This window comes from Garra rufa, chromosome 21, assembly GCF_049309525.1.
Source record: "Garra rufa chromosome 21, GarRuf1.0, whole genome shotgun sequence".
Lineage (NCBI taxonomy): Eukaryota > Metazoa > Chordata > Actinopteri > Cypriniformes > Cyprinidae > Garra > Garra rufa.
The window spans coordinates 9,913,102-9,931,419 of record NC_133381.1 but is presented as its reverse complement, the minus strand read 5'-3'; the positions used below and the strand labels follow the sequence as shown (position 1 = coordinate 9,931,419).

General features: G+C 34.7%; 2 protein-coding genes across 5 annotated transcripts in view; one reads left to right on the top strand and one right to left on the bottom strand.

Moving 5' to 3' along the window:
- mia2 (MIA SH3 domain ER export factor 2) overlaps nt 1–4,940 on the top strand; it is a 29,477-nt gene extending 24,537 nt beyond the window's left edge. For all 4 annotated transcript variants that reach the window (XM_073827010.1, XM_073827009.1, XM_073827008.1 and 1 more), the window contains 4 exons: nt 940–1,059; nt 1,415–1,467; nt 1,544–1,736; nt 4,189–4,940. In XM_073827010.1, coding sequence (XP_073683111.1) covers nt 940–1,059; nt 1,415–1,467; nt 1,544–1,736; nt 4,189–4,373 — 551 coding nt within the window. In that variant the 3' untranslated portion in view covers nt 4,374–4,940. The remainder of the gene's footprint in view (nt 1–939; nt 1,060–1,414; nt 1,468–1,543; nt 1,737–4,188) is intronic.
- Nucleotides 4,941–6,137: 1,197 nt separating this feature from the next.
- fbxo33 (F-box protein 33) lies at nt 6,138–18,318 on the bottom strand. Its single transcript, XM_073827141.1, has 4 exons — nt 17,831–18,318; nt 15,164–15,274; nt 11,841–12,508; nt 6,138–10,552 (listed from the first exon to the last, which is right to left on the bottom strand). The coding sequence occupies exons 1-4, from the start codon at nt 18,238–18,240 to the stop codon at nt 10,287–10,289; spliced, it is 1,455 nt and encodes a 484-aa protein (XP_073683242.1). The 5' UTR covers nt 18,241–18,318; the 3' UTR covers nt 6,138–10,286.

The window sequence follows — 18,318 nt, the reverse complement described above, 5'->3', positions numbered from 1 at the left end:
TAGTAAAAATATTTCAAAAATGTATTATTATTATTACAAATTTAAATTTGTGCCCTTTTTTTCATTTATTACAAGACATGACTCAGCTACTTTTTATTTACACATGTATTAAATCAATTGTTTCTAAATATATTTATGGGAATTTGAGGTAGCATTTCAGACTTTTCAGACTTTTCTGTCTGATTATTAAAAACTGTCGTATACAAATTGATATTATTATTATTATTATTATTACCTTTTTTTGCCATTTTATTTATTATACTTTTTTTTTCCGTTGATTTACTACAAAACAGGACTCAGCTAGTTTGATTTTTATGTTTACAAAATTATTAAATCATTAATTAAATAAATGTTAAAACAGCTATTTTAAATGGTAAAAATATTTTAAAATGTTACTGTTTTTGCTGTACTTTGGATCAAATGAATACAGGCTTGGTGAGCAGAAGAGACTTATACAAGTCAAGTTTTTTTTGTGTATGTGTAAGTTATTGTATATTTACAATATATTTAATATGTCTCACAAACACACACACACACACATATATGGTAAGAAAAGTGTTTATATATATATATATATATATATATAATTTATTATTTATTTATTATAATTTATTATTATTTTTAATAATAATTATAATTTGTACGTTTTTGTTTTAAATCTGAATGAATTAAACATGTTCTGATGTGTCTAAAAGGCTCTTAAATTTAAAAAAAATCAGAATATTGAGAATGAAAATATAATTAAAAATCTACATTTTTATACATTATAAATATATACATGTAAATATTTTTAAAACATATACTGTATGCATGTCTTTATATATGCATGATAAATATACACTGTTCACACATGTACACAAAAACCAATCATGTTATACTATTATTTTTTTAATAATGTATATTATATTGATGATAATTTTTTTAATATATTTCTGAAAGGTCACCCTCTCCAAGATCCGGGTTTGCCCTTTAGGAGGCCTCCTCCAGGTCCGTATCCTATGGGTCATTTGCCTCCTAGACCTCCACTTCCTCATGAGCCATACTTTGGTGACAAATCAGGCGAGTCTCTCTATGTGACCTCCTCGATGATATGTTTGACTTCTCTGCTTCTCTTCAAGGTCATTTGTACCTGTGGAAATATAAATAGCCCATATGACTCACATATACAAGCCTAATAGTAACTGAATAACTGAGATACATATTCTCATAGTAAATGGAGCAACATAATGTGGCGGAAACTCTCTGCTAATTTGTTTTTATGTAGCTCATGTAATAGCATTACCAAGGCATGAATGAACTTTTTTTTTTTTTTTTTTTTTTAGGAATCCTCAAGAATTAAATTAAAATGAAAATGTGAAAGTGGTAGTTTGGCTCAAAGATCCTAAGAGTATTTTTTCCTCTCTTTTTCCCCCAGATTCATCATTTCTAAGAAACAGCTCATCCATCAGTGAGAATGATAGTAGAGAAGTGAGTAAACCTCTGATTGATGAGAAGAATGTGTAGTTTTTGTACATGGCCATAACTAAAATGTATCTTCTCACAGGGTCCTCACTCGATGCCTGGTGACATGAGATTGCCCCCTGATCCAGATTCAAGAATGGGACCTCCTCCTGGTCCCCCTTTGATGGGAATGCCCCCACTGATGGACCCTAGGGACCCACACTTTCCACCCAGGGGCCCTTATATACCTCCGGAGTTCTTTCCCCCTCGTGGACCTGGTGGTCCCCCCATAGGCAGTAAGTTAACTTTTTCCACTGAAATGTGAAAGTGCATTTGAATCACATTTATCTTCTGCAATGTGACTTTATCACAAATAAAAAGTATGTTTGGTGGGACATGATTTAGGGAAAGACTTTATTTAGTGATTTGATCAATTGATATTTTTAATTATGTATTATATAATTTATTTATTATTATTATTATTATAATAACAGGTTTGTTTATTTGTTTAACTTGTTTATTTGATTTATTTCAAGTTAGTACTCAGCTACTTTGTGTTATTTCCAGTAGTGATGTACAAATATAAAAATTTTGGCCAATATTGATAATGAGTGTAATGTTTTTGCAAATGAAAATCATGTTTAGTGGAACATTATTTAGGGAAAGACTTTATTTTGTGAATATGAATCAAGTATATTATTGGTTAATATTTTTAATTTTTGAATTTATAATAATTTATGATCATCGTTACACATTTTCAAGTTTATTATTATTATATTATTATTATTATAATATAATACACTTTTTTTTTTACAAGATAGGACTCTGCTATCTTTACGAATTTATTAAAGCATTAAATCATTTATTAAATGAATGATTCATTTATGATTATTTGAAACTGTGTCTTAATACAGATGATTATTAATATTATTACAAATGTAAATTTTTGCCATTTTATTTATCATACTTATATTTTTGTTTGATTATTTTTTGGCCATTTGATTAATCAATAAGATAAGATAGGACTCAGCTACTTGGATTTTTATATTTACAAATGTATTAAATCATTTAATAAATGAGTTATTAATTTCTAGATATATTTATGGGAATTTGAGGTAGCATAATTTCAGAGTTTTCTGTTTGATTATTCGAAACTGTGTCTTATACAAATTGATATTATTTATTTTTGTTACTACAAAATATGACTCAGCTATTAGGATTTTTATATTTACAAATTTATTACATCATTTACTAAATTAAGTATTAATTTCTAGATATATTTATGGGAATTTTGAGGTAGCATCATTTCAGAGTTTTCTGTCTGATTATTTGAAACTTAAACTTAAATTATACTTTTTTTCATTTCATTTACTACAAAATAGGACTCAGCTACTTGGATTTGTATATTTACAAATGTATTGATTCTTTCATTAAATAAATGATTCATTTTTTTAGTGCTGTGCATCAATATTCCACTCGTCAGTCAACAGAGAGTCGTTTTTTGTTACCTCCGTGTCGAACTAATCTTATGCAAAGGACAGTGCTGTATAGAGCAATGGTGGCATGGAATTCTCTTCCACAGTTCTTGATTTTGGGAATGAGTGCAATGACTTTTCGTAAAAGATTAAGACTCTATTTATTTACATTAGAATAACTGTTATTATTTATGGGTTGCTTCTTTGTCAAGAATGATTGAAGAGAGGGAATACACTGTGATAATTATGAACCCTATAGCAGTACAGTTGTAACTGTGATAATGAATAATGTGGAGCTGTTGTTTTATTGGTTTATTGTTTATTTGGTTTTATTTTTTAGTACGTTGTTGTATTGTTATGTATGAATGTGTGCACTCCATTTTGTCTGTATAATGTATTGTTTCATGTTATAAGAATATTTTTTCTGTTAAAGTCTATAGACCTCAGGAAGAATAGCTACTGCTTTTGCAGCAGCTAATGGGGGATCTTAATAAACTAAACTAAACTAAACATTTCTAGATATGTTTATTTGAATTTGTGGTAGCATAATTTCAGAGTTTTCTGATTATTTAAAACTGTCTTAATAAATTGTAGTATTATTATTATTATTATTATTATTATTATTACAAATTGAAATTTTTGCCATTTTATTAATCACAAGCTTTTTATATTTACAAATGTATTAAATCATTTATTAAATGATTTAATTTCTAGATAGGACTCAGTTAATCAGTTTTCTGTCTGATTATTTGAAACTGTGCCATAATGATAATAATAATAATAAATCAATTTGTATTAAGACACAGTTTCAAATAATCATAAAATGATGCTACCTCAAAGTCCCATAAACATATCTAAAAATTAATAATTAATTTAATAAATGATTTAATGCAGTAATACATTTGTAAATATACAAATCCAAGTAGCTGAGTCCTATCTTATAATAAATTAAATGGAAAATTAAGTATAATAAATAAAATGGCAAAAAAATAAATGTGTAATAATAATAATAATAATAAATCAATTTGTATTATTATTATTATTATTATTATTACATATTTATTTTTCCATTTTATTTATTACAAGACAGGACTCAGCTATTCAGATTTTTTTTTTTTTTTTTTTACATTTATGCACAGTTTTAAATTATTTAATCTATAAATATATTTATGGGAATTTTAAACAAAAGGCTTCATCACTCAGGGTTTTCAGTCTGATCATTTGATACTGTGTCCTAGTACAAATTGATAACCTTTATTACTATTTCCACTAGTGCGAGGGCCACTTCCCCCGGGAATGTTTCCCAGAGGTCCAATGCCGCTCCCTCAACATATGGGCTATTTACCACTAAGACCTCCTCCATCTGACATCTTCCCCTCGGGACCTCCACCCAGACCCTCCCCACCCGGCAGCGAGCAGCCCCCCGACCAGTCGCCCTCTCCTCATGATGTCATCTGATCTCTCACGCTCTCTTCCTCTCCGGCAAACTGTTTGCTACTTCCTGTTGTGCTCAGGGGGTGTTTCCTTTGATACGTAACCACAGTAGCCTTGTGGTTATCTCTTACTTTTGTCTTAGTTGAAAGCGCAAGCATGGCAAAGGGTGCAGCACATGCCACTGGTTATAATATTATGAAGAGGAAGCTGATATTTGTATTTCAGGTTCAGTGTAAGTGTGCAGCCTTTGTGAACCTGTAGGTAATTTGTAAAAAGTCAATGCCTTTTAACAGGATTATAGGTGCTCAGGTTTGTCATGTTCTGATGCTTTTTTTTTAAATTGAAGGTAGTTGATAAAAGGTCCTCATATTTGTCAAACTGTATATATAGAAAGTCTGCTAAGTATATATTGTGAATAGGATGCTGTTGAAACAAGACTTTGGTAACTAACTTGACAGATCCAACAACTCAGTCCAGAGAACCGTCCATGTAGCTTATATATTTATAGTTTCCTCGAATAACAACTCATGCCTTAAATATAGGTGGGTCTGAAGAAATTATGTACATTAATAATAAAGATGAAAAATAATGGTTTTGTTTCATGTTTTCTTTGCTGAGACTGTCAAAAAACAATTAAAAAATGTCATTTCCAGTAGAGATGCACAAATATTACAATTCTGGTTGATATTAAGAAAAGTTTCAATGTTAAGTTTGATAACTAATTAAATTAACACATTAAAAATGGAAATTGATTGTTTAAGTGCTTCAAATGAATTAGTGTATTATTTATTTTATCCATAAATAATAGATATTTGCCCAAGATTACATTTATTTATTTATCTACAAGTGTGCAAAATTAAATGTAAAAAGTGGACATAAGCGTTCATGATTAAACATAATATCAGATAACAAATATGGTACCAACATATTGTGCATACCTGACAAATATGTAGAATTGTTAAGTCATTATTATGTTTTATGAAATTATGAATATGTACAGTCGCAGCATAATAAAGAAATCCAAAGTGCTTGTTTACGATTACATGAAACAGGATAAGCATTTCGGTGAGTCGTACTCTTTCTTTTAACATACCTTTGGATGCTTTTTCCAAGTTTATTTCGTGCTGAAACTAGTAAGGAGGAAATGATCAGTTCACGTCGCTTCTCCTGATTCTGAACTGAGGCGCTACAGCCAAGTGTCCCAGAGTTTGAACTTCCAAAATGCAGCTTCAAATGGCTCTAAACCATCAAAGCCGAGGAAAGACGGGTCTAGCAAAACGATCAGTTATTTTATCTATATAAAAAAAATAAAAATTATATACTTTTTAACCTCAAATGCTGGTCTTGTCTAGCTCTGTGTGTACTCTGTGAAGAGATTAAAAAGTATATAAATTGTAAATGTTTTTAGAAAATAACCGATTGTTTCGCTAGATAAAACCATTCTTACTCAGCTGGGATCGTTTAGAGCCCTTTGAAGCTGCATTTAAACTGCATTTTGGAAGTTCAAACTCGGGGGCACCATAGAAGTCCATTATATCGAGGGAAATCCTGAAATGTTTTCCTCAAAAAACAATTTCTTTACAACTGAAGAAAGAAAGACATGAACATCTTGGATGACAAGGGGGTGAGTACATTATCTGTAAATGTTTGTTCTGAAAGTGAACTACTCCTTTAGGTGTAATCACTGTAAAAAGGTTAAAAAGCATGAAAACCTACTACTTTTCATTAAGCCTCCCATTGTGAAGCATAAAGGGTGGAAAAAAAAAAAAAAAACCACAGAGAAAAGACTGTTTTTTTATGCTTTTATTTTACCGATTAAAAGAAAATGCATTCGTTCAACATTAATTCAAATCAACATTCGGCTGGTTTACCCAATATCTGTCAGTTAAGTTTTTCAAAGGTTTTCCTTCTTTATCGTGGAACCTCAAGATCACTTTTTCTCATTAAAATCTTCCCACCTGGCATGTTCACACCTGTGCCAGAGTACTTCCTGTTTGCAGATGTACATATAAAATCCAATGCTATGTGCTCACCGGAGACAAAAAAGTAGACAGAACACACCTGCCCAAATATTAAACATTTAAGATGGTAAAACCATTTTTGCAAAACAACAACGCTTATAAACTTCTTTTTTTTTTTTCTCAATGTTCATAAATAGAACCCGGACATGTGTTGCATAAAAGTATATACGTTGATCTATATATACGCATATGCACGTTTGTGTTATTTTATTTAACTCCCCGTAAAGTTTATAAGGTAGCAGCGTGGTCTTCGCACTGCTGGTGCCCCATGATGGCCACTTCTTTATTGCAAACTGTCCTGATTTTAAACAAATGTACAACATTCGTACCACTTATAACTGGGGCCTTCTGGCCAGTCTCATAGAGACCATGTCTGTAACCCACGGTCGCCCCTGAAACTGAGTTGGCTTCCGAAGAATCAAGATCTTAAAACAATAATAATAACAATAATAAGGCCAAGTTTCATTGCAAGTTAGGTTATTTCCATTTGAGTGACAGAAAAAGAAAAGAAAACCTAAAGAAATGAAAAAAAAAAAACAAGAGCCATTGGATCGTATGCATTCCGTTTGCATAGTTTTTTTTGACTTTGCCGTTAACGCAAGCCGACCAGAGAGAGAGAAAGAGAGGTCCGCGTTGAGCTCGGACCTGCTCGGACTGTTCGCTTTTGACCAAAGGCTGGCGTGAGGTCGATAATCAGTAAGGTAGCTGTCAGAAAATAAAAGCTGTAAAACACTGACCGTCTCAGATGGGGTCATAGCAGCCCTCTTTCTCCTCACTACGAGATTGTGAAATGCATATAACGTTTCCGAAAGGAAAAAACTAGGGATCCAACTGAGTTGTAACAACCGACTGGTCGCATCGATCGTGAATAAAAACCTACGCTCGCTCTCAAATGGCTCAAGAATTTCATCGTAGGACCAGTCGAACGCTGATTCCAGGATCCCGCCCCTGCCCGAACCGAAACAGAACAGAATAAAAGAGTAAAAAAATAATCATCTCATGCAGACATTTGGCCATTTTAGTTTGTTTTTAACTCCCCAGTGGAATGTTCCTAACACGTCTCATAGCAGCTTATAGGTCTGATAGAACCAACCTTGATTTTCAATAGTTAAATTACATTCACTCTTCACAGTGAAACAGGTGCATTGTAAGAGAGATCTAACGTATGTTGACCAAAGCCACAGCACAGCTGTGGACCACCGCAACCAAGTCCAACCATTAGTACATTTATCTAATAGTAGTTGTCGTAATACGATAGTAGTAGTACATCTCGGCCCATCAGCCATTGGCCCTGCCCTCTGCCAGCATGCGGGCACTTCGAAAGAAAGAGTCGTATCACCGTTATCTTTGGCAGCTGACGCAGATGATGCGCTGACAGAAGTAGTTAAATCCAGTGACTTTGTTGAGAAGATTCTTCATTAAATGGAAACTTTCATGGTGAGAGGCCTGAGCTATTGGACTCTTTTTAGACTCTTTTTGTTTCCTCCACACGTCTAACAGTAACCCTGAGAATAGCTGTTTCCTGTTCACTGCTGAGGAAGTGGTACGCTTTGTACTGAACACACACCTCCTTCTCTGATGGATGCACTTTTTGAAAGTTTACACGACACACTCACGCACACAGAGAGATTGCAAAGAAAAACGAGACGAAAACACTGATGCTATGTCTTTGTAACGCTTGGTCGACCGGGAACGTACGGTGACGCGGGTTTGAAATGAAAGCTATTCTGGGTTTTAGGCACGGTATGAATGCTTTAGCAGTTTGTAACGTGTCGTACGCTGTCGTTCTCCGTCAAAATCGATGTACAAGCTCCGAATTATTATTGAAACTTATTGAAATCATTTTTTTGGTGCTGTACTAAGTTGAAATGAACTAAAAAACACAGAATCCCACAACTGGCACACGATTAAGAGCATTCCGACATATTCATTACAGCATGTTTGGCACCCATGTCAACGCACCTGAAAACAGCATTTTTAGTATGTGGTTTCTTCAAAAAGGGAGTGAATTGAACAGGTTTTAGACCCTTTTTGCATTCTGTGCCGCCAACCACGAAAATCTGCCGTTTTCACCAATGTTGACGTGGGTACCGCAATAGGTTGTAAACTTGTCAACATGTAGTCAAGCTAGATCTCTGCTTCACATTTATAAAATGTCGAACTACGTCAACCCTTCGTGCACGTGCCTAGAGTTGTTCGACCTCATTGGTTAACTGCTTCAAACCTTTTTTTGGACCACAAACAAGATCATAAGCTAAACTGCCCCTCACTTTGCATATAAAGATCGTTTTCATGCCGCGGAGGTTTGCTTTGGCTCTACGTTGTTTTTGTCATAAGCGCAGATCTTCCAGGAAGATTGGGGCGATGGCTTCCATTTCAAACCTGGTTTGGCTTCGGTAGTCGATACCGCCAAATAACAGGAAGTTCTGAGGCCTGACAGAGTAACGGTTAGCGAGGCAACTTAACGGTTTTAAAAAGTACTCTGCTTGGTTATCCGAGCACGACAAAATAAAGATATGCTCACGAAAGAGGGGATTCTGCAGAGCAAAAACACTGCCGCTTTCAAGAAGGCCTTAGTTTGACATTCACTTTTTTCAGCTATGCAAGCAACCACAACCTCCTTCAACTATGATTTTTTTGTTTAAAAAAAAAAAAGCAAACAGACAATATATGTAAAAGCACATTGCTAAACTAGGGAAAAATAGACACAGGAAGAAAAAATAAAACCAGCAACTTCTTTTGGAAGAGCTCTCTTTCCTCCAAAAACCCTTCGAGCACGCCAAACCTTTGAACGAAGCTTCAACAAAAGCTTTCGACTGGAAAAGTACCGCAAGTGCAGGAATCCTGAGATATGGAACAAGCAAACGTCTGTCTCCCGCCAACTAATGCTTTACAGATGAGATACCACGGCCTGGATGCAATCCGAAGTTGACGCACTTCGGTAGGGAATTACGACGACGTAAACTCCGAAACCGACCGAGCCCGAGGCCATAAACACATTGATTATGAAGAAGTAAGGGGGAGTTCAAGGCAACTGTGACTCGAGAAGAACAATTAAAACTGACGCAACAGCTGATTGTTTTCACTCTTACCAAAATATCATAACCTTCATCTTCATCTTCCTTGTCATATAATGTTTGCCTACCTGAGACAGACGGGAAGGATTTCTTAAAACAAGAACAACAACAACAACACACAAGAAAAAGAACAAAACACCTATGGCTGGGCCCAGATATTGTGCTGCAGGGCGGTCAGCATGCAGGTGTCATACACCAGACTGAGAACCTCTACGATTGGTTTCACCAGCAGAGGTGCGTCTACTTCCAGGTTGAGAAAAACCAGCGGGATCTGCGTCCCGAACACGTCGTTTCCACCAATCCTCGTTTCTGAATCACAATTACATACTGGGGAACAAAGAGGAAGGGTCGTAACTGCTGTGGATCAGTCCTGTCCCTTGGCTGGAAGACTAATCTCCCTATAAAAAGGTCAACGTGAACGTGGGATTTCGTCGTTGCAGAAGCCAAGAAGGATCAACTGATAGTTTGAGGTAACTCCACACTTTCTAGGGGGAAACCAACAAACAGACAAAGCGAGAGAATGAACAACTCACTGTACAACTTGTAAGCTAGCTGTATAAAAGCCCCTCTCTAGCATTCACTCAATTAGCTACTAAACCAATACCCAACTCTACTTTCCTAGTAATAAGCAGGATATATAGATATAGATATAAATATAGAGCTAATACTGATTAAACACAGCACATATAAAGGATTAAATTCACACTACAAGAATAAACAAAAACAAAATCAAAAAGCAAAAGGAAAAAAACAATATGTAAAATGAGAAGGGCCCATTTAGTGAAAGATCACCAAGCACAGGGTTAGAGAGGGCGTTTGGTAATGGGCCCGTGGTGCGTCTACATGCCCGCGCTGAAACTCTGCATCTCGCGGTGGAAGTGCTGAGTGGGTTCGTTCAGGACCACGCTGTTGTCCATGGAGGGATGCCAGACGCGGCCCAAGCCCAGGGACACCTCCTTCACTAGATTGTGGACGGGGTCGCCCTCGATGTACACCGACTGGTCCGGGTCAAAGTCAATGCTCTCTTCGGACACCTCCAGCACCTTGAGGTTGGACCCACGCAGGCGAGAGATGGCCACCAGGTTGTGCGACCACACAGTGTAGCCTGTGGAGCAAGGGAAACGATTAAAGCCAGACAACAAGTATGGCAAAAACATAAAACATTTACATAAAAACAATGTGTACTCCCATCTCAAAAAATGCATTATTAATATTTTAATTTTATTATTCAGATTGATGAATTAATACATTGAGATTACAGGGTAATTTCAAATTAAATTCAGACAGAAAATAGTATGTTGCCCAGCTCAGGTTTTAAATTCAGGAGCCATTTTGTTTTCCTGCTGTTATTACTAATGTCACGGATTTAAAAGGAGGGGAATTATTTAAAAACAGTTAGAAAAATGGTTACAGAGCTGAAACATCATTAAAAAAATAAATTAAAAAAAGTTATAGCTATTAAAAAAAGTTAGTAAACAGTTACTAAAAATAGTTACACATACACTATTAGTCAAAAGTTTTTGAACAGTAAGATTTTTTTAATGGGGGTGATAATTGTTTATCAATTTAGTGCAAAATGGCTAAATAAAAGTATTACATTTTACACAACTGCATTTATATGATCCAAATTACAACAAAAAGTCAAGTTTAGAAATATTTTTACTAATTAAGTAGTTTTCTATTTGAATACATTTAAAAATGTAATTTATTCCCGTGATATCAAAGCTAAATTTTTAGCATCATTACTCCAGTCACATGATCCTTCTTATATTCTGATCTGCTGCTCAAAAAACATTACAAAGTTTTTATTGGTATAGTTTGTAATGCTTTTTATTTAAGATAAATTCTGATCTTTGGATCTATTTATCAAAGAATCCTAAAATAAAATAAATAAATAAAAAAAAGTACTAAACTGTTTTAGACATTGATTTAAAAAAAAAAAAAAAAAAAAAAAAAAAAAAAAAAAGCGTTTCTTGAACAGCAAATCAGCATACTAGAATGACTTCTGACAGATCATGTAACACTGTGGACTGGAGTAATGATGCTGAAAATTGAGCTTTGATCACAGGAATAAATTACATTTTAAAATCAAAGAGAAGTGTTTTCAGACTTTTGACTGGTAGTGTATATTAAAATTTTAAATAGTAAAATATTTCACAATATTACTGCTTTTGCTGTATTTTTATATATAAAACATTTAAACTTGACCTAAAAAAAATAAATAAAAAAATAAAATCTAAAAAGCATTCAAAATCTAAAAAGCACTGTGATACACTCGTTTCTGAATATGATTGTTTTGTCAGTATTTTCAAAAAACTTTAGTCCGTTTTGTCCCACGTTTCAAATCAGTGAATTGCCAAAGGCAACTGAAAAAGTTAAAAATGTCCACCTACCATGAATGATCAAAACAGCAAGGTGCACACAGCGCCAGACGAGGAGAACCAGCGGGTCCTCGTTGCGGTTGACGCTGAGGTCTGGGAATCCAGCGTCGTCTCTCATCAAGATGAAGTGGCTGAGGGTTTTATGGTACTGCTGTGAGATGAGCTCCACAACCCCATCAGTCACCAGTGTGCTGTAGCTATCCAGATGGATCCGCTCCAGGGGCACGCTGGGCTTCAGCACACGCAGAAGGTCCTGGCTGCACACATCCATCCCCATGATGTAGACGCGCAGGTTGGTGCTACGACGGACCAGGGCTTTCCAGTCGTCCTCGGTGGCGGTACCATCCAAAGGCTTGACGTCCAAAGCAGCGCCGTTGAGCAAGAGGGAGAGGCGGTGGAGGGGCGCTCGCTCACCGCAGGCGAGGAGCCGGCACATGTCTGTGGTGAAATCGCAGAAGTCTAGCGACAGAGACCGCAGGTTAGTGAGCCTTTCCACTTCGACGGTGGAAATCAGGCTGGGCAGCTGGTTGTCGATTAGACTGAGGTGCTCGAGGGAGCTGGTGCTGGGGTTGGAGAGCGAGGCTAGAGAGCAGGGGGTCACCACACCAAGCATGAACGCAGATGACAACCACTTCAACTGCCTGCTGTTGGACAGGATCTCCTCAAAGAACTGCTGGATCCTAGAACAACAGGTTTAAGTAGAACACATTTTAAATAATCATACATCTTTCCAATAAGTCATTTTTAAAGTTAAACATAAAACATTCAGAAGTTTGAGGGCAGTCACTTTTACTATTAAATGTTAATACTTTTGGATGCATTAAAGAATTACTCCACTTCCAGAATAAAAATTCCCTAATAATTTACTCACCCCCATGTCATCCTAGATGTTAATGTCTTTTTTTTCTTCAGTCGCTACAAAATTACATTTGAGAAAAACATTCCAGGATTTTTCTTTATATAGTGGACTTCAATGGTGCTCAACAGATTAAAAATGCAGTTTTACTGCAGCTTTAAAGGGCTCTTCAAGATCCCATCCGAGGAATAAGGGTCTTATCTAGCGAAACCATTGGTTATTTTCTAAACAGTTTACAATTTATATACTTTTTAACCACAAATGCTTGTCTTGTCTAGCACTGCGATGCACATTGCGTTTTCTGTGCACTCCAGTTCAATACAGTTAGGGTATCTCAAAAAACTCCCATCTCATTTTGTCCTCCGACTTCAAAAATAGTCCTACAATGCTGCAGAAGTACTGACCTGGTGTTTACAAAAATCTAGAAAAGATGAGCATTTGTAGTTGTAAAACAGCCAATTGTTTCGCTAGATAACAAAGACCATAATTTCTTAGCTGGGATCATTTAGAGTCCTTTGAAGCTGCATTGGAATGGCATTTTTAACCTTCAATCCATTGAAGTCCACTATATGGAGAAAAATCCTGTAATGTTTTCCTCAAAAAACGTAATTTCTTTGTGACTGAAGAAAGAAAGACATGAATATCTTGGACGACATGGGGGTGAGTAAATTATCAGGAATTTTTTATTTATTATTAAAATAATTAAAAATAACAGTAGACATAAATTTGACAAAAAATAAAAAATAAAAATACATTTCAGATAAATGCTTTTCTTTCCAATTTTCTAATCATTAAAGAAACCTAAAAAAAAAAAAAACCACACACATTTCAACATTGATAAAATGTTTCTTAAGTAGCAAATCAGCATAGTAGAATGATTTCTGAAGGATCATGTGACACTGAAAACTGGAGTAATGGCTGCTGAAAATTCAGCTTTGCTAGAATACATTACATTTTAAAATATATTAAAACAAAACTTAATGTGAAATGTTTTTACAATTTAAAGTATGACTGTTTTTACTGTATTTTTATTAAATAAATGCAGCCTTGGTGAGTATAAACCTTTGAAAAAATGCTAAAACATACATTTCTACATAAAATGTAGAAATGACATGTAACATGCCATTGTTTCCAATAGCAATACTATTTTTAAACAGTAAAAAGTACACAGCATATACAGTGTTCAATATGCTAGTATTCAAATCTAAACACAGCCCAAAACAAATGCTTGTTAAGTTCATGCCAGCTTCTGTGGCTATTTTCATAATGAGAAGTGTTTATTGTAAACCTACATTTATGGCTTTTACAGTCCATTTATGCTAAAAACTCTAACTTTATTTGGCTGAACTTTGTTAATTTCTTCAAAAAAAAAAAAAAAAAAAAAGGGGTTAAAACCAGCACGATCTAATGAAACCTGCTTCATGGATCAATCCAAAACAGACTAAGTTCCTATTAAAGCTGTCACTAATGATTATTTTGGCAATCGAGTAATCTGTTGATTATTCTGACGATTAATCGAGTAATCGTATAATTATAATTAATGTTTCTGTGGTAATAAAAAGAGGCTTTAATTAGGTAATGTAATAAGTTTTAAAATGACTTAAAATGCATATAATAGCAATGAGTCAATAATAATCAGTTTAAATAAAGTATCAAAAGCAAGTAATCACATGGTTTAATGGAACAAAGCTGTAAAAATACATAATGCATTATAAAAGATAGAACTGATGTACATTACGCATTATAACAAATGACTGCAATTTTTTCACATTTTTACTGCAGATCTAATCATTGTTTAATATTGACTAAACGACATTTAATTCAACTGTCCACTTAATCTTTAATATTTAGCAATTTCTTTACTACAGTAATGCTACAGTCACTGTCATTTCTTGAATATGTGGACATCAAAATGTGTTATTTTGTAATCGCGACAAACAGTTAGCATATTGAGAAACAATGATATATTTCCATAGGTTTATAAATGGTTTACCCTACAAATCTGATGAAATGGCGTTCCCAGATGAACGTTATAATAAACTCACAATAATATGCAGAGACACTCCACACATAAATGATAACAGTTTGTGCGGAGCAGCATTTACCGTTAACGCAGTCACTCTACATTGCATATATTTATTTAATTAATCATAGCTTTTGTGAATTTACTTTAGCATTATGCTTTTTAAATGGGTTTAATATATCACGCAGCCTTGGAAAGTGGTCTTAAAATGCATTTCATAGATTCTAGTCCGCTTCTGGCATTTTGCCGGTTACCCGACATTGGCAAATTGCAATCAAGGATTTTTTTAAATGGAGTACTCGAATTAAAGGCCTAGTTCTTATACCTAGACCTAACAAGACAGTTAGAATATCTGCAAAGCCAGCTTCCTTGATTAGATTTTTTTCTGCCGAGTTTGCCATTTCAATATCAGATTGCAATCAGTTAACATGAGAGAAAGATAGCTTTAAAACATACTCTTTCATTTTCTTGCCCCCTTGGTCGACTTGGCTGAGGTAAGAGCTGTCCAAAATGCCATCATCCTGAAGAATGCATGTGTCCCCATAGATACTCAGCTTCTGGAGGTTTCTACAGAGGAAAAAGAGGAAGTGTGAGTGTCGCAGCTTGCAAATGTAAACAAACTAGAGCAAACAAACTGACAGACATCGGATAGTCCATTCTCAATTCAAATATGACTTGATATCACATAAGGTCTTAATCATTAAGATACCAAACTGGAATTCACAACACAAAAACACTGTCCCTGAAACTTCAAGATCATCTCATGAAAGTGTCATTTTATTACCACTACAGACTCTGTATTAAACTTACGTTTAAGTGTCTGATACAAAGAATCAACCAATTATTAAACTCTCACTACACCAAAGTATCTATATTCAGCTCTTTTTTCTCTTCTTTGCACATTACAAACTAAATACTGTTGTTTAAATGGCAGGTGCTGGATTAGGAGTCCTTCTAGTTCTTTTCTATTGTGCATAAACAGAATTGTAGGTTACAATCAGCATCAGGAAACATCATGAAACACAAAGCCAGTCTTGTTCAAACATTGTTTTGTAAGATTCTAAAGATTCTGTTAGAATGTTAACAATGCAGTAAGGCTTGTGGGAGTTTAGAAGTTTAGAAGTTTCAACATTTACTCTAACTGGCATGCATTTTATGTTAAGATGCTTATTCTTTCCAAGACTAGTTTCAAAAGTAACTAAAATGTTTTTCAGTTGCAATCACAATCTGTCCAAAACAATTGTTACTAGTCACAACTTGCAAACTTTGACATCAAACAAGGACAAATGCGTAAGATTAGAATGTACTCCACTTGTTCTATTTCAGTTGTATTACAGTTACAGTAATTATTTTATTTATTAGGTACTAGTACTTTAAATATATTATATACTAAAATATATTATGTTAATCTAGTTGCAACTGAATAAATAATATAATATATTTTGGCCAGTTTAATATACATTTAGTATAGTACAAACATTGCTGCAATAGCTAAAATTAAGGATTTTTTTATATTTATACATATGTATATACACACACTGCCATTCAAAAGTTTGGGATCAGTAAGATTCTTAATGTCTTTATTCTTACTCTAATCAAGGCTGCATTTACTTAAATACAGAAAAAAACAGTAATATTGTGAAATATTATTACAGTTTTAAAAAATAGTTTCCTATTCAAATATATTTTTAAATATAATTTATTCCTGTGATGCAAAGCATCATTACTCCAATCTTCAGTGTCACACCACTCTTCGAAAATCATTCTAATTTCATTCTAATCGATTTATTACTTTTATCATCAATGTTGGAAACAGTTGTGCAGCATAATATTTTTGGAACCCTTGATCTTTTTCAGGATTCTTTGATGAATATAAAGTTAAAGAACAGCATTTATTTAAAATAGTAATTTTTCTAACAATATAAGTCTTTGATATGCATTATTTATCAATTCAACACATTCTTAGTGATTCAAAATATGAATTTCTTTCAAAAAAATAAATAAGTTTATTGACCCCAAACTTTTAAATGGTTGTACAGATTGTTACAAACGATTTCCATTTTAAACAAATGCTGTTCTTTTTAACATTTTATTCATCAAAGAATCCTGAATAAAGTATCCTGGGTTCCCAAAAAATATTAAGCAGCACAACCGTTTCCAACATTGATAATAATTCAGCATATTAGAATGATTTCTAAAGGATCATGTGACACTGAAGACTGGAGTAATGTTGCTGAAAATTCAGCATTTAAATCACAAGAATAAATTCTATTTTAAAGTATATTAAAACAGAAAACCACTATTTTAAATTGCAATAATATTTCATAATATTACAGTTTTTTCTGTATTTTTAAATCAAATAACAGCATTTATCAGCAGAATAAGCAGAAATACTTACTGATCCCAAACTTTTGAAAGGCAGTGTATACACACACACACACACACACACACACACACACACACACACACACACACTCTTACTTCATTTTTAATCTAACTATAAATTTGTCATTCTGGCTAATTATTACATGGGACAAGTAAAAAATTATAATCAACAAAAACAAGTCACTTTTAACAACTGGGACAGCTACTAATGTCTAAAAAGAGATACTAGTAAAATCAAGCAAATAAAGATGAACAGGTACCAACTATTTGAACACAGACTAGTTGAAAGAGAAAAATTGGTATCTGAATCACAGATGCCCCCCAGAGCTCAATTGTATTTTAAAATAAAAATATATTTTTATTTGTTTATTTATAAAATACAAAACCATCGGAACAATGACTAGTACTAGGATACATTGAAGATGTACTAGTGAGGCTGAGTAAAAATAGTGAGTCATTATTGGATTACTTACTAGTAAATGAAGTATTTTTAGCAATATACAATACTAGCAACAAAAATTGCTACTAGTTAGTTTAGCTTGTCTTAGGAAGTGATAGCAGTTTGGTTAGGCACAAAGCAGGCAGCCATGCGATGCTTGAGACATGAGCGTTACGTAATGCGCAGGGTTTGTTTATGGCTGGCTGCTGGTGCTCATCAAATGTAAGCAAAGCAATGCAGCCAGAAAGGGGGTGTAATGTCAACACCAACGCATGCAAACCGTGGCCAAATCCATATACCTGTTATTACGCAGACTGCCGAGCACACACAACACCTGATCCAAATATGTCACCATCGCATCTTTCGCGAACTGCGGGTTGCTCTCGACGGCTTCCATTCCATGCTGCAGCGGGCTTAAGTAGCCGTCCAGCGGGGCGAACTCCAGCTGCAGCTCCCGCACGAACGAACCGAACTTGCGCATAAGGAACTCTAATCGCGGGGTTTGTTCTGATCCAGATCCGCCGCCGTTCGATCCGCCACCGACGCGCAGCTTGAGCTCCGTCCACAGCGCAGGGTAAAAGAGACACTCCCTCCAGCGAGAGCATACGGCCGAGGCCCGGAGCTTGTCTCGGTCTGACAGGAAGGAGAATATGTGAACGATAAGCTCGCTGGGTAACGCCAAGGCTCCGACGCTGCTGCACAGAGCCATGGCAAGAGGCTGGAAAGATGCTATGAAGATTAAAAACGTAACCGTTACACAACTCCGTGCCTCTCCTCTCCGCCCTGC

What these genes read in the sequence shown, in the direction of transcription:
- fbxo33 (XM_073827141.1), bottom strand. Translation starts at nt 18,240, where the DNA reads ATGGCTCTGTGCAGCAGCGTCGGAGCCTTGGCGTTACCCAGCGAGCTT. An exon ending in GGGGGCAAGAAAATGAAAGA is followed by an intron (nt 12,509 to 15,163) that starts GTATGTTTTAAA and finishes CTGTTGTTCTAG; the next exon opens with GATCCAGCAGTTCTTTGAGG. An exon ending in TGCTGTTTTGATCATTCATG is followed by an intron (nt 10,553 to 11,840) that starts GTAGGTGGACAT and finishes CTTGCTCCACAG; the next exon opens with GCTACACTGTGTGGTCGCAC.